Genomic DNA, 24,894 nt, shown 5'->3' on the forward strand with positions numbered 1-24,894 from the left:
GGTGCCTGTTCATGTGGAGGTGTGAAGTATTCGTTGGATGATTTGCATATCTATGAACGGTGCAACACATTTGATTGAGCCTCTTCATGCAGGGCTGAAAGGAGAACAAAGACTGAAGACTGACCAACTGCTATTGCAACAAGCCATTGACATTTACACACAACAGAAAGCATGTCTTTATGGACTGTGCCACTTTTGGACTCCATGTGTGTGGCCAACGGTGCCAAGGGGGGAATTTGCAGAGATATTTCAAGATATTTGAAATGAACAAAGACATTTGCTTTACTGTTTTCCACCCCCTCCTCTTTCCAGAATGACCGTTTGGAGTTCCTAAAGGCACAGAGCAGAGGGGCTGATAGTGATCAAGGCCTGTAGGCCAAGATATGTGTACATCGGGGGTCGATGAATTGTCACACCTTTAGTATAATGGGGGAACCCTTCTTGGCTTTGGGTCTTTCTCTCCCCTCTTTTCTCTCCCCTCTTCTCTCTCTCTCTAACATTTTACATATATGCTGTGTATAATTCAAGTTATTATCATCTCATACATCTATTTTGTAACTATTTTAAGGGTAACCATAATCATATAATGTCATTAAACCCTTTCAAATACAAATAATGTGCTAACTAGTTTTGATTTGCTATTGACTTTGAAGTGCTACAATATCTTCACTCTATATAGCAAAGCTCTCCCACATATTTATTAGCTGTTGTAACTGCGCTTTTTTCCGTCATTGGTATAAGTAGCAGTGGGTGGTAAAAATGTTTTTGCTTACATACTGGAACACTTTCACTCTTCTAGACCACGTTACCACAGGAAGTATCAGACTTATGATGGGCGGTGGCTTTAAGTTATAGCGCTTTCTACATGCATGCTATGAAACCACTTGCACTTGTTAAAACAATCTGCATAAGAGTAGTTTTATATAAATTGTTTGTACACCAATGTAATGTAACAGAAAAAATCTGTAAAAACCTACATTGGGGGAATCAGTAAAAACCTGTTAAATTGTTAATTGTCAGTGAAAATAATTGTACATTTAATCCAGCAATAAATGTAAGTTTACCGAAATACTCTAAAAAATAATTACTTTTTATGCATTCAATCAGAGGTGGACAGTAACAAAGTACATTTACTTACTGTACTTAAGTACTCTTTTTGAGGTCTGTAGCCGACTTTACTTGAGTATTATTTTTTCTGGAAACTTTTTACTTTAACTTCACTACATTTGAAAGACAAATATCATACTTTTTACTCCACTACAATTCTGTCAAGGTCCTTGAGAAGAAAGTAGTAACGTCAGTCAGGGCCTGTCAACCCCATTTTCATTTTCAACATTGGGTTTGGTCTTCTAAATGCAAATTTAGTCATTGTTTTGGAGCTTATAGATAACAGTAAGGCTGACATATTCAGACTAAAAGCCAAAACACTTTTCATAGAGATTTTAAATAGGGCACTATTTGAGTGAACAGCCATTTGGGTGTCCAAAACCATTGTGGTAGTAAACCACTACTGGAACTGTGTTCTAGAAATACATTTTAAATTGATATGAGGGTGTAAGGGCCATTTCGGACACAACCAATATCTGATTAACGTGAATGTTATTACTAGTCTTCTCGAATAGATGTCATCCTTTTTTTTTTTTTACCTTGTAGGATGTTACAACAGGCGCCCTGTCAATTGATCAAAAGGGAAAGTAAAGACATAATGTTATAACATATTTATATTTCAAACTAATGCTGTTTATTTGAACTTTCATTAAAGAATCCAGAAAATATATCACATTTCACCATATCAGCATATTCGAATGACTTCTGAAGGATCATGTGACACTGAATACTGGAGAAATTATGACAAGAATAAATTACATTTTAAAATATATAAAAGCAAAATGATATTTCACAATATTACAGTTTTTACTGCATTTTTGTTCAAATAAATCTACACTTTTGAACAGTGATGTATAATTTATCATCATCAATATTGTTAATATTGATTTTAAAAATATATAAAAATATACAGTCAACTGCCTGAAACATTGTCACTGCAATAATATAATATTAATATTAATTGACTAATTCATAAATAGTTCATTTGCTTTGCATACAGTTCTGTCCTGGTAAAGCTCGTGTTTATTCCCAAAAAGAATCCCCATCCTCTCCCATACATTTATTGCCATGTTTTCGTGTAAGACGTGGTCGTTAGTATACTCCGAGTCTTTTTATAGCTTACTGTATTCCCCACAGGATGACCTCAGGTCAGCAGTAGGTCTTCCTGTTGCCCCAATGACTCCGTCTCAGCAGTTATGTGGGAATATTTTGAGGATGCACTTCGTGACTTTTATATGTGGCGGTTGCTCAAACCTAGTGTAGATTTGGACTTTAGATTTATCTTATTTCAGATTCAGACAGTGGCATCGCTGTTGTTGGGTGCCATCATTTCAGTGTAGTTCAGAAATGTTCCTCTATTCACCTTTTTGTCCAAGATCTCCTATTATAAAAGAACTTTGTCAAATCTCTTTTTAGGCCTAATAGGCTAATGATGCTTGGACAAATAGACAGTAGATGACATCTGAACTTTTCACACTACACAGCTGTTTTTATCCTACAGCTCTTAGCTAACAGGGAAAGCTTTCAGAACTTTGGCAAGGATATCTCAAAATTATGAACAAACATTCTTCCAATAATGTTTTAAAAGCTATCTGGTCTTTAATAACTTTCTCAAAACGTTAGCACAAAAACGCTACTCATATGTTTATGGAACGTTTTTCTGAAACATTTAAAAGTTTTAAACGTTACTTGTTACAGATGGTTTCAGAGAACATTCAGAAATAAAGTTTTCATAAATTAATAGCAAAACATTCTTAGAAGATATTTTTGTTAGCTGGTCAACATTGAACAAAAACCACTTCTCTACATTTTGTCCAGTTGTTTGTCTTTTTATCAACATAAAAATCTGAGTGCACCGCAATAATGATAAGATCTGACCTCAGATCAGGCTGACCCAACATTCAAATCATCTTGTGAAAGGTAATGTTTACTCAAGAATACTGTAGCTCTGAGGAATGCAATTCTCGTTTAAAGAAGACTTAGCAAACAGATGTTCCTGCATGTCTCATACACCTAAAACACACTCTGACCCTCTGACTTACTGGAATAACATGTTCATTTAGAAGCACCTTGCAGGTGGCAATGCTTTTCAGGATTAGTTTGAACTTTTAGAAGTTAAAGGGATTGTTCACCCAAGGTAGGCTAATTATTGCTTAAGTAGCCTATTCGTGTGAGATTAGAAGTAAAACAGGGCACAAGCATTATAGACTGCTTTCATGGTTATGTTTTGGACAGTTGGATTTGTGATCACTTGTATTTTATGACAGTCTGGGAATTCTGGAACATGTGTGACGGCTGCAATAACTGAGCCACACCAATTTTTTTACACACACACAAAATCATAATAATAATTATTATTATAAATTATAGGCTATTCATTTATGAAATTCATCTGTGCAAAATTAGATTTTCCATCTGCCTGTCTGCATTCCTCAAGTTCAGCCAGTCTTTGATAGATAAATCAAAGTAGTAGTAGGGTTTATGTAGTAGTTTATCCAATGCTGTGAACATGTTCACGATATGACATAAAATTTAACCAAACAGCGTCCTTAAATCTAACGAGGCACTGCTCGACTCTCCAGTCCAGACTCGTCTACTCTGTTGGGGTTTGATGAAACAAATCAGAGTCACTTGTAAAGTTTTGATGGATGGCAATTGTAATCAAGGTAAAGAATGATTAAAGTGACATACAGGAGTCGTAAATTAGGCACACGTGAGTCCGTTATTATTAATGCGTAACAAATAGTGTATGTGCCATCCCTGCGTGGTGATAGCTACTTGCACGAGCACATTTCAGTATGGTCGCATCTCTGGTGAGTGTTTTATATATTCGCTGAAGAAGCGTATTTTTTATAGGAGCTTGTGAGGGTAAGTGGTGTATGTACATATCAAACACTGAAGCACAGACACAAACACTCACTCGGACAGAGGAACTGTTCACACTGATGACAGTTTCGACACATTCAGAATGTTTTTAATTTTTCATTTGTGTTTTGGTGTGTTTAATAATTCTGAACGGATCCGTATACTATCTATTTGTAGTCTGGTCAAGGTATAGTGGTCTGATGGCATCTCTATGTGGTCCGGTTTGGTATCGCAGCCACTTTAGCTCTAAACAAATGTAACATTTATTTTTCCCTCACAGTATCTTCTGTTGCACTGTATACAAAAAAAGTGAATTATTAAAATTAAAACGTATTTTTTTATTTATATTGGAAAAAAAGCTTGCAGAAAAAGTTTTGTGAGGATCATCTTCAAACGTAATCTTGATTTCTGAACATGCGCAGAACACCATGCGAGTCACTAGAATACCAGTGCAATATCTAGGCCTGTTTACAAAAAAGACTAGTACAGACTGGTACGATTTAAGGTCCGACTAAATAATTGACTGATATCGAGCTTTTAAAGTGCATGTAAATGCACATTCATATTTTACGCAGCACAGATTTATAACCCACCCATGACACAAACTGAACTGGAATTTGATACTAAAGTGCTTTAGATTGACTGTGGACTGGAGTGCAGCGGTACATGTCAGTCAGCAGGCAAGCATCGACACGTGTGCGGTACACACCCTTACCTCAAAGCAGGCTATTATGTAATCATACTTTCTCCTTTCTGTACAGGAGGGCTGTTGTTCAGCACGGCAATGACAAAGCAGGTACAATTTAGCGCTGTGTGTAAAAATCCTGCTTGTAACATGACATAATTATTACATTACATCCGTCTCGTTTTCTTTTGGCACAAGTCATAAAATGACCAGGTCAGCTGATTCTTTTACAATAACCTCTATTACCTTTCAGGTCTAGAAGAGGGACTGACTATCATTCTTTAGACCAATTCCCTAAACAATAAAAACACAGAACCAATGTTGCCCCAACCTCTAGAGGGCAATATAAGTACGATATGAAAGTCACTTTATGTTTATTTCTTCTTTTCCATAGTTTTGAATACTGTAAAGTAACAACCCTTCATATATGGATATGCTAGCAATTATATTGTTGAAAAATGTAAATGGGATCATGCAACATAATGTAAATTATTCAGTGAGCTTCCAGTACATCAACGCTAAAATGTGTTCTTAAAGGCATAGTTCACCCAAAAAAAATATATATATATTTTTCACCCTCAAGTTGTCCTAAACCTGCATGAAGTTCTTTTTTTTCTGTTGAACATAAAGAAAGATATTATGAAGGATGTGGGTAAACAAACGGTTTCTGATCCCCATTGACTTCAATAGTATCGGGGGAAAAATGGTAGATATTAATGGGGACCAGAAACTGTCTGGTTACCCCAATATCTTCTTTTGTGTTCAGCACAAGAAAGAAATTCATAGATTTAGAACAACTTGAGGGTGAATAAATAATTACAGAATTTTCATTTTTGGGTGAACTATCCCTTTAAGAGGAAGTTGTTGAATTTGAGCTGTTCTCACCATAGAAAGTTCAAAAAAGCTTGTCGTATAAGTAAAACTCAGTTTTAAAGCTTTATATATATATATATATATATATATATATATATATATATATATATATACATATTGTTATGTTTTAATAAATCCGTTGCATCAGTCACTCTGGTTGTTTGACTTTACTAGTTCTTCCTGTCACTCAGGAAACTCAAGTCTTTCAACAGACTGTTTCTCCATTAATGCAACATAGGCAAATATTTTATTTTGCATGTGAAATTATCATAAATTGCCTTTAATCTGAGTTTTTGTGCAGATAAAAACTTGTTCAGACTGCTAAGAGCACACACACACACACACATATATAAAGTAGTCAACATTTGAAGTGGATCAAAACCTTTCATCAAAGTTATACATGAATGTTGAACAATACCCGTTCTTGTCTTTGGACAACTTTGATGAACTTTTTTGATCCACTTCAAATGTTGACTACTTACTGCTTCTACGGTTTGCTATGCATTTCCTTAATGTTTCCTGTTTATTAATTTCAAACACATCTTGCTAACTTTAAATAGCTTTCATGCTTTGAACTGACGTCTAACAGGTGTTTCTACGAAATGAAAGCAAGCATTATGGGAGATCAGAGGATATCACGCTCATGTGGCTTGTAGGACAGAAACACAATGTGTTCAAGGTGACTTACCTTGCAAACTCGCTCCTGTGTCTCCGATTTGTAGCTTGAGAAGGTTGAAAATCCTCGGTTTGATTTGATTAAATATTTACCACATCACCTCAGTGTGTTAGCAAACAGGTCCACAGAAAAATACGTTTCATGCTCTTCTAACCTGCTGAACCAGTTTCTTCAATTTCTATTTTTTTTTTCTTCTATTTACTTTCTCTAGACCCACCTGGAACTAGTCCTCTCAATACCAGTCTTTGTCCTCTCTCAGTCACTATACAACTGCATTGCATGTGTGTTTGCTTTGGTGTATGAGTCTTGAATCACTTTGCCGCTTCTGCTTTCATTTAGAGGAAGTGTTCTTGCAAGAGAAGAACCGAAGCGGACTGACTTACAGCAGTGAGGGGATTTCCTTGTTTCAAACACTGATGCTTATCAGGCCTTTCTGTTACAGGTGTATCATTTACAGAAATAATATTCTACCATATAAAGTTTGTTCACTGAGTCTGAGATTATAAAAAAATATTGCCATCACTGAAAGGTGATCATTTGTGGTTTTAATTGCAATTTTAAAATTAGCACATCTTCAAGGGCACACAGACTTGTTTACAAAGCACAGCAAGTGCAGTTTTAATGTGAAATCTGCTGAATTATTTGTTATCACATGTAGCTTACTAAGCATTTCCGTGCACACACATTTAATGACAGCTAATAATTAAATCTTAAAAATTTAAAACATTCAAAATAAAATCTCAATCTAAAATATGAAATATACTGAAATAAGTTCAAATGTCAGGATGAACTTCAAGCAGCGTTATTTTACTTTTTATTATAGTTTTTTATTAATAATTTGAATCATCTTTTCTTTTTATATTTTTAGTTTTTTTTAATTATACTTTAATTTGTAGTAATTTCATTTTGTGCTTTTGTCATTTTATTGGTTAGGTTTAATTGATTCTTGTTTCAGTTTTTAGCTTCAACTTAAACATTTCATTTTTGTTTCATTTAGTTGAAGTTTTTTCAAATAAAACGTTTTATTTTATTTCTGCTTGACTTTGAGTAAATATTTTACGTCAGAGGGGTTCGACTGGCAGACAAGTTTGGGAATCCCTGCTCTAAATAAACAATATTTGAAAGAAAAAGTTACAAAGACAATCAGATAAAATGATTACGATTAAATATGCATTTGGTGGTACTAGCCTCATCTGTAAAGATGGCAATTTCCTTCGGCTCAGGGTGAAAGTATGGAGTAACAATATGGTGTCTGAGTGCGTTGAGGTGTCTTTTCTGCTCCTGGAGTTCTTGCCTGAACGTTGGACAAACAAAACATCTATGCATCACACGCTTTGAGCTTCTAAAACTGAAATCATTCAAACAGAATAACTGCTTACCTGTTCTGGTTAACCCTGTTTTCCCACTCTGACTTTTGCTTCTTTTTACTGACACTGTTAAAGCAGAAGTTGAAAGCAAACCATACAAGTGCAATTAGTCACCACACTTTCAGTCGTATTTTATCTGTGGTCTATTCTTATCTATGAATTCTAATCCATTGGCTGAGCAAATTTACCCACTAAAATGTTGAGCAATAAGCTTGTTTGTCAACTCTCATTCAGGTCTGCATTTACAGATATTATATTTGTCGATAAGATGAGTAAATACTGAACAATACCACTTACAACAAAACTTTCTGTTCTGTCTTTTCCTGTAGCTTGTGGGAATGTTGAGCTGCTCGCACTGCTTGAGTATAGAGAGGCGCCACATCAGCTGGAACAGGAACAAAAACAGACAAACTGTGAATGTGAGACTAATGACAGAGCTAAAAATCATATTTTTACTTTTTTACTGCCGTTTAATATTGCAGAGCACAGATCTTTAACACTCTCCAAACTCATAATTTTGTGGATTATTTTTGATATAAAAATACATTTTAAAATATTGTAATTCGATAATCCGTGCATTGGAGGGTTAAACCATAAATGAATGATTAAATAAAGTGTTATTAATATTATTTTTAGGAAAAGTATTAAAGGGATAGTTCATGCACCCAAAAATTAAAATCCTGTCATCATTTACTCATCCTCAAGTTGTTCCAAACCTGCATGAAGTTTTTTCTTCTGTTGAACATAAATAAAGTCAGTTGCTGGTCCCCATTGACTTCCATAGTATAGAGGAAAAATACTATGGAAGTCAATGGGGACCAGGAACTATTTGGATACCAGCATTCTTCAAAATATTTTCTTTTGTGTTCAACAGAAGAAAGAAACTCAAACCGGTTTAGAACAAATTGAGGGTGAGTAAATGATGTTGGGTGGACTATACCTTTAACCTATTTTTTAAACAATAAATATTATTTTATAATGAAATATTTAGAATGTATCTTTTAATAAATAAATATTCTTACCTGAAAGAGGCTTTATCTCCATTTCAACCGGAGGATCTACAGCTTCAGACAGGGACTAAAACGAACATAAAGTTTAAATGTATTTAAGCCAGACTAGCATACAGACATCTGAATTTCAGAAATTCATTTAAGAATATGACGTTGGATCTTGTCTGACCAGTACAAGCTGCAGTAGATCATTCTGATGAACCTTTTCCTCTGCTGTCCGAAGGTCCTTCAACTGCATCTTCTCCCATTCATTCTCTCTCTGTAGCAGCTGCTCCAAATATGCCTGTTTGATTAAAACCATAGAGCAAATATATATATATGCTATATTTTTAAAATAGCCAAAACTATATTTTTTATATATATTGTCAGTTTAAATATATTTAAATTGTTCAATATATATATATATATATAAATATTTTGCATTTACCCTGAATCTATTTTAAGATTGGAAATGGTATTTTCTTGACCTTTAAAGAACATTTTATAAAATATTTTGGCATTTGAAGGTTTGAACAAAACCGATTTTATTAAAGGAGACATATCATGCTTTTAAATTGTTCCTTTTTACATATAAATCATACATTTGTGGTCTATATAAAGCGGAACTGCAATGCTTGGGTCTGAATTCCTCATTATTATAGCTCCACGGGCCCCTTTTTTTACCCCTTTTCTGAGGTGCTTCTGAGATCAACTCGTTTTGGTGCGGTCTCTTTAAATACAATTGAGACACTTCATACCCCGCCCCCTCTCCAGGTTGCAGAGGTTCAACTCCACCCCGTTCGGCCATTTTTGTAGTCTGATAGCAGAGATAGGATTATCTAGCGGCACAGAAACTTTTTATTCACACGTTATTAACAAAATGTCAACAACGGAAGACTTGTCCAGCCAGCCTTACATGTTCGAGCCAGAGTCGGAGCCGGAGCGAGATGAAAATGAAGACGACGAACCTGCAGAACAACGTCTTCATATGGATGTATCGCAATGGTGTGTTACTGTATTTATACATGAAACTTTGGTCTTCCGACCTTTTACCACCGTGTCGATTTATTTTGATTAATATGTGCGAGGGAGAGAGAGCAAGACAGCGTCTAGTTTGGAGACGGTGATGTCTTGTTTACACTTTCGCCGGGCTCCGAGAGAGAGTGCGAGCGCGCGCAAGACCGGGTCTCTCTCTCTCTGCTCTCTCTGCTCGTTCTTTCAGTTAAACATGCGCCACAAGCGCGGCAGTTCATCTACATTAGACGGTGTAATGAAGCGTGTGGGTTACTACATCCAACAACCGATCATTTTAACTTACCCTCTCGTAACTTCTGCATCCTTTAGCTTGGACTACAAAATTGCAGCGAGAAATAATAATGGCGGATCGCTCGAAGTGTTGGGCCGGAAGTCAATGTCCTTATTTGGCAGTTCCGCTGCAAATACTGTGACGTGATAGTTCACAAAACGTCATAGATAACAGAAAAATCTGAACAGGTTGAAAAATATGACCAAAACAGAATATAAAGATATCAACGAAGCACCTGAAGAGAATAATTTCATCTTTTCTGTACTTCTAAACACTCCAAATATACAACAAAATGCATTTAAGGGCTAAAAAAGTGCATTTAGCATGATATGTCCCCTTTAAGCCACACTGTTTTCAACATATATTTAGCATTAGCTTGAAATATATTCAGGTCAGAATTGTTTTTTTGTTAGTTTTTTTACAATATGGGAAAATAGTAAAATATAAATAGGTATGGTTACCACTGCGTAAACTTGTTTTTTTTTTAAATTACATTTAGTAACTGGTCAGTTGACGAACAAAATAGGTTGAAGGGAAGTGAAAAGAGAACACTACTGAGGTCTGGTAATATTGTGGTTTTAACAACATACTATGATAACACAGGAAGGTTAAAAAAGGTTACTGTAACTTTGTGACAGGAATTAGAGCACCTTGACTTTGTCTTGTAGTTTCCTGCGCAGTGATTCAGTGACAGGTGGGTGCTGGGTAATCTGGCGCACCAGCAGCACGTCAGGGCACTCCAAAACTGGTTGAATGCGGATGGAAGTTTTCAAGGGTTTTTCCTTTAACTCGAGACTACAACCAAGAGTGGTCCCAAAAGGGGGGCCTGGAGTCTTCTTCTAAGCATCAGAGATGGAAGCAAATCATCAAGGCATCATAAATGATTCACACTAAACTGCATACTCAAACACATAGGCATTTCCAAAAAAAAGGGATATTTAATGTGGATTTGTTTTGACAATATTAAACACACTGGTTGTTTGTTCCAAAGTTAACACTAAAAGAAAGTTTCCATCTAAGGTGGAACACCTATAGATTACGAATTACCTCAGATGCAGGGAATGACTCCCATTTCCTGGATTTGAGGTTGGTGGGAATGATGTCATCATCTTGGTTGGATGAGAGCCAGTGAGTGCTGATCTCTGGGCAGGGCCTTAGGAGAGTGATGCCAAATGATTCTGAAGAGAAATCAATGCAGGAGAACAATAATTGATATATTACTTGCTGCGTTTATGCAAACTTGCCTTAAACAGCATTTCAAATGGATTGATGTTGAAAATACAGGCTCTACTGGCAACATCATGCACAGGATGAATGGAAACTGTCCTCACGTTGTGAGTCTGGTAGTGGGTCAGTGAGAACGGCGATAGAAGAGTCACAGTAAGCCTTCTGTAGGAGATCTTCCATATCTTGTGCTCTCAGCAGCTCTGAGGCTGACCCGTCCTCATGTACCACAAACAACCTCAAAATGACAACCGAAGAAAAAGTAACAAGTCGGTTTTTCATTCTTCACTTGGAATGCAAATAAAATGCAATGTAATTTGTTTAAGTAAATACACTACTGTTCAAAAGTTTGAGGACGATAAGACTTCAAATAACTCTCTTATGCTCAACAAGGCTGCATTTATTTGATCAAAATATAGTAAAAACAGTTTAAAATATATTTTTGAATGTAATTTATTCCTATGATGGCAAAGCTGAATTTTCAGCATCATTACTCCAATCTTCAGTGTCACATGATACTTCAGAAATCATTCTAATAGGCTGATTTGATTTCATATTATTACATTTCTTATTAACTTTGAAAACAGTTACTTAATATTTTTGTGGAATGTGTGAATAGTATTCTTTGATGAAGGTTCAAAAGATCAGTGTTTATTTGAAATAGAAATGTATTTGAAATGATAAATGTCTTTACTGTCACTTTGGACCAATTTAAAGCATCCTTGCTGAATAAAAGTGATCATTTCTTTCCAAAAAAATCTTACTGTTTTAAATATATTTTTCTTGTGGCCTAAAACATTTGTACGGTACTGTTTATGGACACAGAGAGAAAACCAATGATTGCACAACAGATCTGTGAGTGACAACATAAGCATTACATAAAATAACTACATTAAAAAAGTCAACATTAGAATATAAAAATAACAAAATATAATACGCCTTGTAATACTTGATTCTGACTGATCGATCACTGCATTCTGCAGCCAATATTTGTCTAAAATGACCTCAAACTGTAGTCCCTGATTTCCTACACAGCTGTTCTAGTTTCGTGTCTAGTCTTTAGCCTTTAGTCTTTATCTCTTAAGAAAATCTGCTTGTCTTTAACGGGATAGTTCACCAAAAAATGAAAATCCTGTCATCATTTACACACTAAACCTGCATGAATTTCCAAAAATGATGTTGGTAACCAAATAGTTGCTGGTCCCCATTGTTTTCCATAGTATAGAGAAAAAAAAAATACTATGGAATCAATGGAGACCAAAAAATGTTTGGTTACCAACATCATTTTTTAGTGGACTATCCCTTTAATTTTAAGTGACCTTGGTTGTGTTTTCTGAGGGGCTTACCTGGGTGGATGTGTTTTAAAGCCAGCATTCTGTTGGAGCTCTATTTCTGTCTCTCTCATTTCTGATCTGTTACTCGTGACGGTGATCTGACTATCTGCATTGACCTGCACACAGCATTAACATGTTCTGGGTTTTTATTTAGAATGACCAGGATACAAGAGTCTGTTAAAAATAAAAATAAAATGTTTCCCATTATTGAAAATGAAGCTGAAATAAAAAATAAAAAAAACTTTAACTTAAAAACCTTAATGAAAGTTAAAAATGTTGTCTTGGCAAGTACTAAAATGACTAAAACTGATTTAAAATATATTACAACTATATAGAATACTAGAAAAGCACATAACAAAATATAAAAATAAAAGCCAACTCAAAATATGTCACTTGTTTACATCTCAAATGTTTAAAAAATAATTTTAGCTCTAACATCAATTACAATATGTTCACACAAAACAAATATTCTTGACTTTGTTAGCTACACTTTTAATTGACAGGGTTTCCACACACACACACACACACACACAAAAGATTGCGCTTGCAAAAATAGTTGATGAAATAACCAAATGAAATATTTTAGAGCTGACCATAACTAATATATATATATTCATTATAGAAATTTACATGACTGTCCTATCATGTAAAAAATTTTAAGGTTTTCCATGATAATGCGGAATCTAAAATTATTAATATGATATCAAATCAAAAAATGTGAGACATTTTCCCCCGGTTTCCAGACTAAAATGCATGTTTGAGCTGTTTTAACTGAAAGCAACTTGCACTGGCATATCTTAAAATATGTCAGTGCCATTGTTTTGTCTCAAGATGCACACCAGTAATGTTTTATATAGGGCATGTTTATAAAAGCTACTTAAATGCCCTAACTGAACTAAGACCTAATCCTGTCTTAATCTAAACCCTGCCTGTGAAACCGGGCCTTCATGTTTACTATAGAAATTATCATGGAAAGTACTTGAAAGTAGTTCCCCTCGGGGTCCGTCACGTGACAGAGGACATCTGCTCCGTGGTTCATTACATATTGGCCTGGTGGGTCTTTCTCTGGTCCCTCTTTAGACTGATGAGATGTGTACACCGCTCCACCATCCTTATCAATATGGAGGACACCACCATCACGAGGAGAAATCTACATTAAAGTGACAGATGGAGGAGGATTTACAAATGAGGTTCACACATATATCTCACAGATATTCTTCCGTCCATCTTCTTACTTTATATGATCCATGAGCAGTTGCGCTGATTGAAGTGCCATCCCCGAAAAAAACATCACACGTTCTTCTCTCACAGTTCATTATTACCGTTGCAAAATCAGCTTTCTCCACCCTAACCAGTTTTTCTCCTGAAATCAGATTAAACTCTTACTTACTGACGAGACTGTATGAACTACTTGTGATAGTACAGCATGAAGACTCTTGCACCTGGGAGCAGTTGTTGTTGTAGCTCCCCCTGCTGGTAGAAGGTGGTAAGACGTGTTCCATCTGCGTGATCTACTATCACGGTTCCATCTTTCTTCAACACAGACAACATTTTGTCCTCTCTTGTGACCACAACCTATACATGAAACATTTGTATTACAACAATCATCTATTGACACAGAAGATGTTAGTTTTAATCGACGAGGCACTCACTGTCCCACTAAAGGGATCTGTAGCATGATAGGCCAGTATCGGCTGCACTTGGACTTCCTTCCCTGCCACAGTGGCAACTCTTAGGCCAGAGGGTGTGGTGGTGGTCCAAGAGCCTCCAGTAATCTCAACAGAAATTTTTGGTTCTTCATTTTCTATAGAGATTTGTTCTCTAGCCTTGCCTGTGAACCACAAAAGACATTGTATATGGTTTAAGAGGACATTTTATTGATGTACACAACTGTTCAAAAGTTTGGGGTCAGTGATATTCTTTCTTTTTTAAAGCAATTGATACTTTTATTTAGCAAGGATGCATTAAATTAATCAAAAGTGACAGTAAAGACATTTACAAATAAACAAAAACAAATAAATGCTGTTCCTTTTCAGATTTAACATTTTCAATTATCATGGTTTACACAAAAATATTAAGCCGCACAACTGTTTTCAACAATGATAATAATAAGAAATGTTTCTTGAGCAGCAAATCAGCAATTTAGATTGATTTCTGAAGGATCATGTGACACTGAAGACAGGAGTAATGATGCTGAATATTCAGCTTTGCCAAAACAGAAATTAAAATTAATTAAAAATTAAAATATATTTTTACAATTTTAAATTGTAATAATATTTAAAAATATTACTGTTTTTAATATTTTGATCAAATAAATGCAGCTTTGGTGATCATAAGAGTTTAAAAAATAAATAAATAAATAAATAAATCTTACCAACCACAAACTTTTGAATGGTAGTGCATACATAGTGTGAATAAATAAATCAGTATCCATAGAGGTTTTCAATATTCGAAGAGATGTGTACATGTGTTTGCTAATTGCTACCTTTCTTGTCTTTAGTGTCTTTGCTATCCACTGTCAGCTCTTTGATAGGCTCTGCCTCCTTTAAAGGCATGTGTGGAACCAGCACACACACTGGTCCAGAGTCTGGACTCGTACTGACTGTTCCGTCTGCAAACAGGACCTGAAACATACACACATATATACTGTATACTTCCTCTGAGGTCATGATTTCATTAGGAGTGTGCTTTTTGTGCTATATTATCTGTATTATGTAGCAAAAAAGTGCATTTTTGACGTGCAATCGTGTGTATATGTGAATACCTCAGTAGATCCATCTCTCTTGTGTTTGATGACAGTCCCTGTGCCGGTGATGACCCTGGAGACCTCAGTGTGTGTTCTGAAGTCTGGGGTCGGGTCTGAACTAGACCCAGCATTATAAAATCTCTGTCGTATCCGAAGAGATCGGACACAAGATTCCCCATCTAAAAAACACAGATATGACCTTACAGCTGCTCTTCTTATTATTCTTCAATCTTAAAGGCTGGTTCTACATTTAAAGACAGTTTACAAAATATATTCTCATGACCAGTCACAAAATATATTTTCATGAAATGTGTTTTTTTTATTTTATTATTGATCATTTTGCAATGATTAATACAGACTAGAAATAAAATGTTTTGTATGGGTCATTCCTGCTGTGCAGTTCCTTTTATTAAGTTTTATGATAAAAGAAAACTAATATAAATTTCTTCTTTTATTCATTATATTAAGAAATAATTTAGAGACATGAAAATGTACTGCATCGAAAGAACCTTATGGTGCATGAATTTTATGTACTCAAGCTTTTTATCTATAAAAATGAAAATATCTCACCTGCTGAGTCCTCAAAATCAAAATGCAGGATAAGTCCATTGGGAAGAGATACATATAGATTCAGGAAAGGTGGAGGAGAGGAATCGTCCATCGGCTCACAATGTACCTCAGGTTCCTAGGAAACATTAGTAAGGGAGAAAATGGCTATTTAGTTATGATAATCAGCCTGCATGCTAAAATAACTTACACCTAACTAATGTAAATCCTTACTAATCAACTTTTTTCCATTATTATTATTTGTCCAATCACCTGTTCCTGTTGGTCTGTACAGAAGGCACTAGGCACAGTGAGCTGGAGAGCTTGACTTTTTGTTTTATTCGGGCTGCTCTGACAGCAGGAAAGTCGAATGCCATTGGCCAGTACAGCAAAAAAAGAGCCATATTTCTCCGTCTCACAATCTGATTTGACTCCAAGAGTGGCTGAATTGGGCAAAACAACATGTGTAAATATTACAAAATATACAGTATATAAGTGATTTTTACAGAATGAAATTGGCTAAACTAGTGCAAAATGCCCGTGCAAAATCAGTTTTTAAGTGTGTTTTTAGTAATTGTTGGTTTGGTGTGTTTGAGTGCACATTGTTACAATTACACAGCAAAAGTTCAGTGACATTTTTATTTGTGCATGGTAGAAAGCACAACGTGAACTCCGAGAAAACGCTATGCTTGAGCAAACATTTTGTGAATAGGCAACTAAAAATGATGCCCATGAAAGAGACTGTGAACACACTGAAAAGGATATGTTTAGTTGGTGAATAGCATTTACACAGTAGCGATAACATTAAGCGCACCAGAATGAAATATAATATTCAGACACTTCAGACAGTTACATTTACGTTTGCAACACATACCTTGTTTAGTGAGCATGTCAAAATCCTTTAGTTTGTCCTCTTTTTTTCTCTCAGAAATGTTTGTGTAGAACTGATGGCCATCCTTCTTCACACAAACCTTCACTTGTGTTATTCCTTAAGATGGAAAGCAATCATTTAATTAAGGTATAAAAGTACAAAAATTATGTACAAGAAGCTCTAAAATAGCAAATGTATATTGTGCATGTATATTTTTGCATATTTGATCTCTCAAACCTTGTGTGAAGTGAAAACTCTCCACGTCTATTTGTCCTCCGTCACAGGGATAGAGAGACTGAACTTTGCCAGTGACTTGCACCAGTTTCCCATTTAAACTGTAGCCTGTGAATACCTATGTGAAATACACAAACATTTAGCCAATGAATTTCAAACTTAGCACCATCAATTCTAGACTATAAGCATTTTATGTGGTTATATATATTTTCAGACATCTGTTTTTCTCTCATTTGCTGGTTCTTCAGGCGTCTCTGGAACATCTCTAGTTTTGTCTTTAATAGCCGAGCTGGGTGTTTTGGACATGAGGTCTCTACTCTTTTTTGAGGATACTGAAGTCTTCTTGTTCTCCTTTACAGAGTCAATTCTCTCTTCTACTTTTGGTGTTGCTTTTCCTCCTTTTTCTTTCTTTGTCATTTTGGATTGTTCCTCCTCCCTTAATCTCTCCTGGTCCATTTTCCATGCCTAAAGTAAATACATCAGAAAAAGGACCAGTGTAAGGATCATGAAATCTGAAAATGTGAATAACTAAAATATTTATATGTTACGATCAACATCTGAGCTCACTTTGAGAGAATCCTCTCTTATATATGGTTCTAATGTGTCTGAGATTGGGGACTTCACTGAAGAGTCTAATAGAAAGAAATTCAGTTTTAAACATGCACATCATTATATCCATAGTAATATTTTCATATATATTTGATGTTATCTACATGATCCTGCTCATAGACATATATTAGACATTAGATATGTTGCCTGTATTTCTGTCAGCCTCTGAAGGGGTTTGGATGGGAGTTCTTTCCGCCTCTTTCTTCTCCTGCTCCATCTGCCATTTTTCCTCTTCCTGTCTGGTCCATTCACTGATTGAGTCTGCCACATATTCCAAATAATTCCTACAAGAATAATATAATATAATATAATATAATATAATATAATATAATATAATATAATATAATATAATATAATATAATATAATATAATATAATATGATATAATATAATATAATATAATATAATATAATATAATATAATATAATATAATATAATATAATATAATTTATATAAAAACTATTTTATATTATTTTAAAATATAATTATTTTTAAAATATAATTATTTCACTGTTCTTAGTTCATTCCAGTACTATCAACATATAGGAAAACTTGAAATTCATAAATAAATATTTTACATTTTGATAGTGTAAAAATGTTTATTAAAACAAATGTTAAGCAAATAAATGTTGAAATAAATTATCTTTGGGTAACTGTACCATTTAAAACTTTTAAGATGAGACAAAGTACCTGAAGCCCACATCGGTGTGAAGTGATGCATCCCAGAATTCCTTGCAACTCCTCTGAGGGCTCATGGGATTGTGGCAGATGATATATGTGGCATTGTCTCTGGCACAGTGAAATGTGTCCACACATCTATAAGTCTCAGATGCAGACTGGAGGACCTGAACATGAGAAGAGATTACTCATTTGTCATTTTTTAATAAATATTTCTCATAGATTTTTAAAATATTATATTGAAATTAGAATTATATATTATATTATAATTATATTGCAAAAATATTATAAGCTGAGATTTGAAGGTGGGTACCTGGGGGAAAACAGAAGCACTGTGCTTCTCTACAAAGTTCCAGTGTCCCAGCTGACGAATCAAGGTCTTCTGGAGATCTGTTACAGTTACTTCATTATCCTATATAAGTTATTAGGATATTAAAAAACAATCACTTGCTAATGATAGTGTCAAGATAAATGTTTAATTTACTTGTATAACGTTAAAATTTCAGCTTTTTTATTTCAAAACTTCAATCATACCGTTGGTTCGTCAGTCCCAGCATTGTTTTTTGCTGATCCTTTAATAATAAAACAACTGATGTGTACAATTAAAGACTTCAACGCTGCTTTAAAAATATTTGTTTAGAAATTGAATGAATTTGCAATGAATGAACTTGTGCTGGTTTCACACCTGGTGTCCTGCTGTTGCTCCAATACAGGTGTTTGGTGAATTCAACAGGGTTGTCCCATGGTGTGGGGTTTGAAAGGCTCGATTGAGATCTTTTAATACAGCCGTTCTCATCCACTGTAGTCAAAAGCATGCTCTCAAACACAAACAGCTGGAGAAGCCTCTGTAGCTCAGACCAGCTCAGTGACTCTGGAGATACACATTAAGTCATCACATTAGGAAGAAAACTGGACTAAAGGTCCAATTAGAACAGCAAGTCATTGTCCTTGTTTCTCACCATCAGTGCAGAAGTGCATTAGCTCCTGTGATCTGGCCAGTCTAACAGTGGTGCTCTCAGTGTGTCTGAACATCAGGTTGGTCCACAAAAGGCTTTGCTTCATGATGTCTGCTTCAATTTTGACGACATCAAAACCATCTAGGATCTGCGACATATGAATAAGGATTTTATTTATATAACAGTTGTGTCAGTTGCATCCATATGTATTTACATACTGTTTATAGGTGACTTAAAGCTTAAATGTGCTTGTTTGAAACATGATCGATGTATCCAAGAGGGCAAATGTACAGAATAAAACATTTGTGTGTGCTTTCAAGCATTTATGGGAAACAGTTTGCATATTCACACGCTCACAGGAAGCTGAAGGAGTCTCCTCGCTCTCTCATCATGGTGATTGAGCAAGAGAGGGTGTTTCTGATCTGCATTCATTGGGCTTTTCTGCATCCCAAGATCCTCCATGAGTTCCTGCCATCAAACAAGCAGATTATGGCAAATATAGATTGATTTTGATTTAGAAACCCAGTGACTTTTGTTGTTGTACCATTTTACCTTCTTGTCTTTTTCATCCTGTGGCAGACTCAACACAGATGAAAGCATATAACTGATTAGATCTTGGTCTGTTCTTTCAAAGTGCTCCTCTGAATCAGCTGATCCTACATTGACTTCCTGTTCTGAGGCCACCACCTTGACATCACACAGGAAGAAATTTAGCAGCCAAATTTTTAAAAGAAGTTAACAGCTTGTTCACAGAAATGTCAGCACTTATTTTTGTCTCTTTAGTCTGTTCACTCATGTTGCGAATACAGTTTAAGGTTAACAGTCTTCTATCTCTTTAAATTAAAGGTTATATCGAATCCTACAAAGTTCCCTCACCTGCTCCAGCATGCAATGCAATACAAGAGGTACAGATGTGATTTCAGTAGGAATCCTGTCCAGTAGGTTACAGTAGTATCTCATATCAACCTCTGTGCTCTGAACAGGAGACTCTGGCTCTGCCGAGGAAACTTAAAGTGTCAGTTTAAGACGTTAGTTTTGGAGCACACACTGACACAGCAAAGAACAATATATGTGAATGAGCAAAGGATTTTGTGCTCTTATTTTGAATATATATTTTCCTAGTGTTAGTCCCGCTCATTTGCAGGGTCTGCTTCATCTGAATTATCTGCACACACACATTAGATTTGGCACAGCTTTTACACCGGATGCCCTTTCTGACTTCCTCCTTCACTGAGAATGCTGGGACAGTCACACACACTCATAGGGCCAATTTGGCACGTTCAGTCCACTGAAATATTATTATAGTTTTTATGGTAACACTTCACAATAAGGTTTCATCAGTTAACAAGAACAAGAATGTTCATTTCAACATTTACTAATACATTTAAAAGTAATTATTTGTTTACATTAGTTATTGCACTGTGATCTAACATGAACAAACATTGAACAACTATATTTTATTTTAACTAACATTAACATAGATTAATAAATACTGTAACTAATTTATTGCTCATTGTTAGTTAATACATTAACTAATGTTAACAAATAAGACCTAAATTGTAAAGTGTTACTGTTTTTATTAATATATGTATTATGTGTGTGTCTGGTCCTGGTAAACCCTGCGTTATGGGGACAAAATGTGTCCACAAAGATGGCAATATCCCCTTGTGGTGACATTTTTTGATCCCTGTGAGGAAAACAGTGTTTTGAAAATGTAAATATGCAGAAAGTTTTCTGTAATAGGTAGGTTTCGTATAAGTGGATAGAATATACAGTTTGTACAGTATAAAAAAATCATTATGTCTATGGAAAGTCCCCACAAAACATGAAAACACAACATACTGTATGAGAGTGAGTGTGTGTGTGTGTGTGTGTGTGTGTGTGTGTGTGTGTGTGTGTGTGTGTGTGTGTGTGTGTGTGTGTGTGTGTGTGTGTGTGTGTGTGTGAAGGATGTAATGGTAGAACCAAAGCTCAATGTATCATTTCTTGTACCAGGGACGTCCTCTGACACTACTTTCTTCCTTGGAGTTTGTACAACCTAAAACATAAACCATGATATATATCAGCACCAAGAAACCAACATCCTGCCACAATACACTTCTGAAATTAAAGTCCCCGTGTGGTGAAAATCAAGCTTTTAATGTTGTTTATATGTCTATGTGGCGTTTTTAATATGCTTTAAGACAAACCATGAGCAAATTCAAAAGTCAACACCATTGCTGAGTATTTTCTCCTTAAAACTGCAGTGAACCAAAGACCGTCTCAAAAACACGGTTTGAAATCGCTGGTGTTTCTGACGTCACAAACTACCTTGTAACCAATCACGTCAACGTGTGATCGTCAACAAGTGGATCTCTGAGCTGGTGTGAATAAGTGGAGGCGGGTCAAATTTGCACATTCATAGAACCACGTATACTAAATGAGGCAAGGGTGTAGAGTTACATTCAAGCTATTTTAAGGCATGAAGATTTATTTTTCAATAAAAATTATTAAATGATGATAAAATGATAAAATGATTGACTACAGGGGGACTTTAACTGATTATAAAGTGTTTTTTTTTTTAAATCACTGGCTAGTTTATTTGGCATATTATCAGCACTGCTATCAGTAAAGGCTGTCGTGTACCTCAGTGGAGCTCTGCGGTCGGGATTGCGGGATGGATATGCAGGCCAAAGGCACCTGGATCAACCTCATGCAGCTGAGATAATGACTGTACTGTCTCCTCCAGTCCAGGCTGTCATACACCAGACACGCCACACTCTCAAATATAGCAGCTCCAAACGCCAACTACAGACAAGATATGTCAATGCAAGTTGCTTTCAGTTAAAACAGCTCAAACATGCATTTTAGTCTGGGACTAGTTTAAACCTTGTCTGTCTTATGTGCACCTTTACTTGAGAAGCATAATGACATCAGATATTTTGTTTTGTTTTCTGAAAAAAATAAAATATATACATATATATATATATAAATTTAGTTTTTGCTTAAAACAAGAAAGAAAATCTGATAATGGGGTAAGAAAAATAATATTGTTTTCCCTTCGAATTAAGTTTATTTTTTAACCTATTGGCAGATCTTTTTTTCTTGTTTTAAGCATAAACTCATTTCATTTGGATCCATTTTTCAGAAAGTAAGATGTAATATCTTAAGTCATTGTGCTTCTCCTATCTTGATTTAAGAATGTTTAGATATTTGTACAAAAAACAAGACAAAAATTCTGAGTAAAGTGCAGTGTGGTACAAGAATTTGTACATGTTCACCTTTTCTTCAGCATTGTCTTTGTCCTGCGGCAGCAAATGGATCTTCACGCTATAGTTCAACCTGGCCACATCACTGAGTCTGGATCCCATATTCCCACTGTTCAAGACTTGATCCAACTGTTCCCAGAACACATCTAGCTCCTGCTGCCTTCTTTGCTTAAGATTCTCAACTTCTGAACACAGGACAAGTTAAATCTTGGTGACTTTGAATCCTGATTTTGTATGTATCCAAATGTAACATCAGCCTTCAAATTTGAGTACAAATACAACTACATCTCAAACACCAAATCCAGCAAATTCTGCATACTCTATGTAATATAATTTGAAAGGAATAAGTGCAATGGCATTCTTAGTAACTTGCCCTGATCTTCAGGTGAGTGATGGTTTTCCTCTGCCGCTGTTTCCGTTGATGCCTCTGATTGGTCTTCTCTCTCTAAGTTCAGTTTTATAACATTGGACACATGGATTCCCAGAGAGTCCAGTGCAGAGATCAGATGAGGTTGGTAGAATCCCACTATCAGGATGTAGTGCTCTGGCCCGTCATCAGGCTCATCATCTGGACAGATATGTTTAAACTCAATATTAAAACACTATTTGCAACCTATTTCACTTTCAAATCTGACCTATTTCCAGGATATTCAACCAGAAGCAATGTTTGTTTTTTTTTGGTAACTGGATTCCTAGTTTTAACCTTTTAAGTAACTGTGATCAGGCCTCACCTATGTATTTGATTGTATTTTCCTCTTCCCCTCTGCGTTTGAGTTTGGTGTCTTTGGTTGGAACTGGAGGCTCGGCAGCTTTTTTCCCCTTTGCCGCTCCTTTACCCCCCTGATCCTTGCTGGCAGAATTCAGGCCCTCTTTAACATGAGCATTCTCCTCTAAAGCCTTAAATATACACACTCTGTGTTACTGTTTATCAGAAAACATAGGTATGATAAAATGTTTGCATAGTATATTTGATTAGAATTTTGCTGAATAAATCTGTGTCATCACATATTAAGTGTAAATGTAATTCTCCCTAGCATAATATAGTATTTTTTCCATAAATTATTGTTCACAATCTGGTTATCAGTCTTAAAAGCTTTCAGTCGTATACCATATTACAACAATCAAGTGTCAATCTGTTTATTGTAAAGAGAAATAATAGAATAACCATGACATGAGTCAACATATTGCAATACATGCTCTAGCTAATGGTGAAAAGCTCTCACCTTCTTCTCAGCAGCCCGTCTTGCAATGTCATTGTTTTTGATGGTCAGAAGCTGGAACTTTATTAATTTTGCCATCAGGTTCACAGTAATTTCCTCTCCAACATCCATCATAGACTTTGCAAGTTCAGTCACCTACAGAAGCACAAATTACAAATTACTTGAAACCATAAATGGACAACATAATTTGACATTAAATTGTCATTTTAACTTTCTAACTGGTTAAAGGTCTCACAAGACATTATGAAAATTATGATTCTACAATAAGAATCTATACATTATTTTTAACGCTATACTGAGATTACAATTTGTCATGGTAATAACAATACCCACCTCAAAAAACATGGGACCATCTTTAGTCTTTCTGGTCTTTGGATTTCCCAGTTCATTGATCTGTGTCACAGAAGATTGGTTTATAACCGACAAATGATTCTAATATTTCTTTTCTTTTATTTCTTATATTTCATTACTTCATTAATGAAATATAATTTGATCAGAAACCTTTTCCAGAGTGTCCTCCCAGGACAGCACGCTGAAAAGCTTGCGGAGGGGCTGTTGGACGGCCTGCTGGAGGGCGTTTATGAGCTGTTCGTCCTCGGCTCTCTCTGCCTGCACCATACACAGACTGGCCCTCCAGTCATTCTAGAGTCACAGATGATTTAGATGAGGGGAAAATACTTTTTTTTTTTGTCTGATGAAGCAATTCTATATTCTGTAGTGTTTACAAGCTGTACACTGGCTTGTTGGCTATTGCTATAAGATTTAGCAATTCATTTGTTTAAAGTGATACACGAAAACAGGGATGTCAGGGACTGAGAGCATAAGTCACCATTCACTTTCATTGAACCTTTTTGTAATATACAATGAAAGTGAATAGTGACTGTGACTGTCATTCTGCCTAACAACATAATGGTGAGTAAATGATGAGAAAGGACAGAGTTATATAAGAAGAAGAAGAACAACAACAACATTAAGTTGAGCACAGTGAAGTAACGTTAGAAATTTCAAACACGTTTAACATGACAGTTTATTAAGCGCCATTTGTATGTTACCTCCTCAAATACAGCATCATTAAGAGCCGTTTGCCAGTTTTTGTTAGCAGCAGCTGTCCCAGTTGGAGTTACTCCAGACGGAGTTATACTTTTATTCCGTTTGGGAGGCATATCAACTTAAAATTCATTAAAATGACTAATTATACTCTAAATATAGCGCCTCTTGTCAAAAACACTGCCAATAAGTAATTAATTAGTTATTATTCTATTTTTTTTACAGTGTAAATTCTACCATAAGTTTACATGTCTGACCAAAGTTTTTAAAGGCGTCGTGGTAACCTATGGAAACCAAACAGGCTTGCGTCTTCT

General features: G+C 35.4%; 2 protein-coding genes across 3 annotated transcripts in view; both read right to left on the minus strand.

The window, feature by feature from the left end:
* Nucleotides 1-6,572, minus strand: part of dennd2da (DENN/MADD domain containing 2Da) — a 22,223-nt gene extending 15,651 nt beyond the window's left edge. Inside the window, exon 1 of one of the 2 annotated variants that reach the window (XM_079896390.1) lies at nucleotides 6,219-6,572. The gene's annotated coding sequence lies outside the window, so the exon portion shown is untranslated. The remainder of the gene's footprint in view (nucleotides 1-6,218) is intronic. The other variant, XM_079896393.1, reaches the window with a different exon arrangement.
* Nucleotides 6,573-7,119: 547 nt separating this feature from the next.
* On the minus strand, nucleotides 7,120-24,893 carry spag17 (sperm associated antigen 17). The gene is made up of 39 exons (XM_079896400.1): nucleotides 24,586-24,893; nucleotides 24,035-24,175; nucleotides 23,867-23,926; nucleotides 23,537-23,668; nucleotides 23,045-23,210; nucleotides 22,687-22,881; nucleotides 22,326-22,498; nucleotides 21,691-21,852; nucleotides 21,058-21,103; nucleotides 19,942-20,060; nucleotides 19,618-19,752; nucleotides 19,423-19,533; nucleotides 19,069-19,213; nucleotides 18,795-18,980; nucleotides 18,644-18,681; nucleotides 18,423-18,521; nucleotides 18,122-18,276; nucleotides 17,566-17,716; nucleotides 17,391-17,441; nucleotides 17,040-17,288; nucleotides 16,827-16,941; nucleotides 16,593-16,706; nucleotides 15,992-16,161; nucleotides 15,743-15,857; nucleotides 15,191-15,351; nucleotides 14,912-15,050; nucleotides 14,079-14,257; nucleotides 13,869-14,001; nucleotides 13,662-13,789; nucleotides 13,406-13,576; nucleotides 12,439-12,542; nucleotides 11,200-11,330; nucleotides 10,916-11,046; nucleotides 10,519-10,707; nucleotides 8,753-8,866; nucleotides 8,596-8,650; nucleotides 7,871-7,958; nucleotides 7,586-7,639; nucleotides 7,120-7,500 (listed from the first exon to the last, which is right to left on the minus strand). The coding sequence occupies exons 1-39, from the start codon at nucleotides 24,694-24,696 to the stop codon at nucleotides 7,350-7,352; spliced, it is 5,067 nt and encodes a 1,688-aa protein (XP_079752526.1). The 5' UTR covers nucleotides 24,697-24,893; the 3' UTR covers nucleotides 7,120-7,349.
* Between the last annotated feature and the right edge of the window lies 1 nt (nucleotide 24,894).

Source organism: Squalius cephalus (assembly GCF_949319135.1).
Source record: "Squalius cephalus genome assembly, chromosome: 16".
NCBI lineage: Eukaryota > Metazoa > Chordata > Actinopteri > Cypriniformes > Leuciscidae > Squalius > Squalius cephalus.

What these genes read in the sequence shown, in the direction of transcription:
- spag17 (XM_079896400.1), bottom strand. Translation starts at nt 24,696, where the DNA reads ATGCCTCCCAAACGGAATAAAAGTATAACTCCGTCTGGAGTAACTCCA. An exon ending in TGCATTGCATGCTGGAGCAG is followed by an intron (nt 19,753 to 19,941) that starts GTGAGGGAACTT and finishes TGTGATGTCAAG; the next exon opens with GTGGTGGCCTCAGAACAGGA. An exon ending in TTTAAAACACATCCACCCAG is followed by an intron (nt 11,331 to 12,438) that starts GTAAGCCCCTCA and finishes TGTCATTTTGAG; the next exon opens with GTTGTTTGTGGTACATGAGG.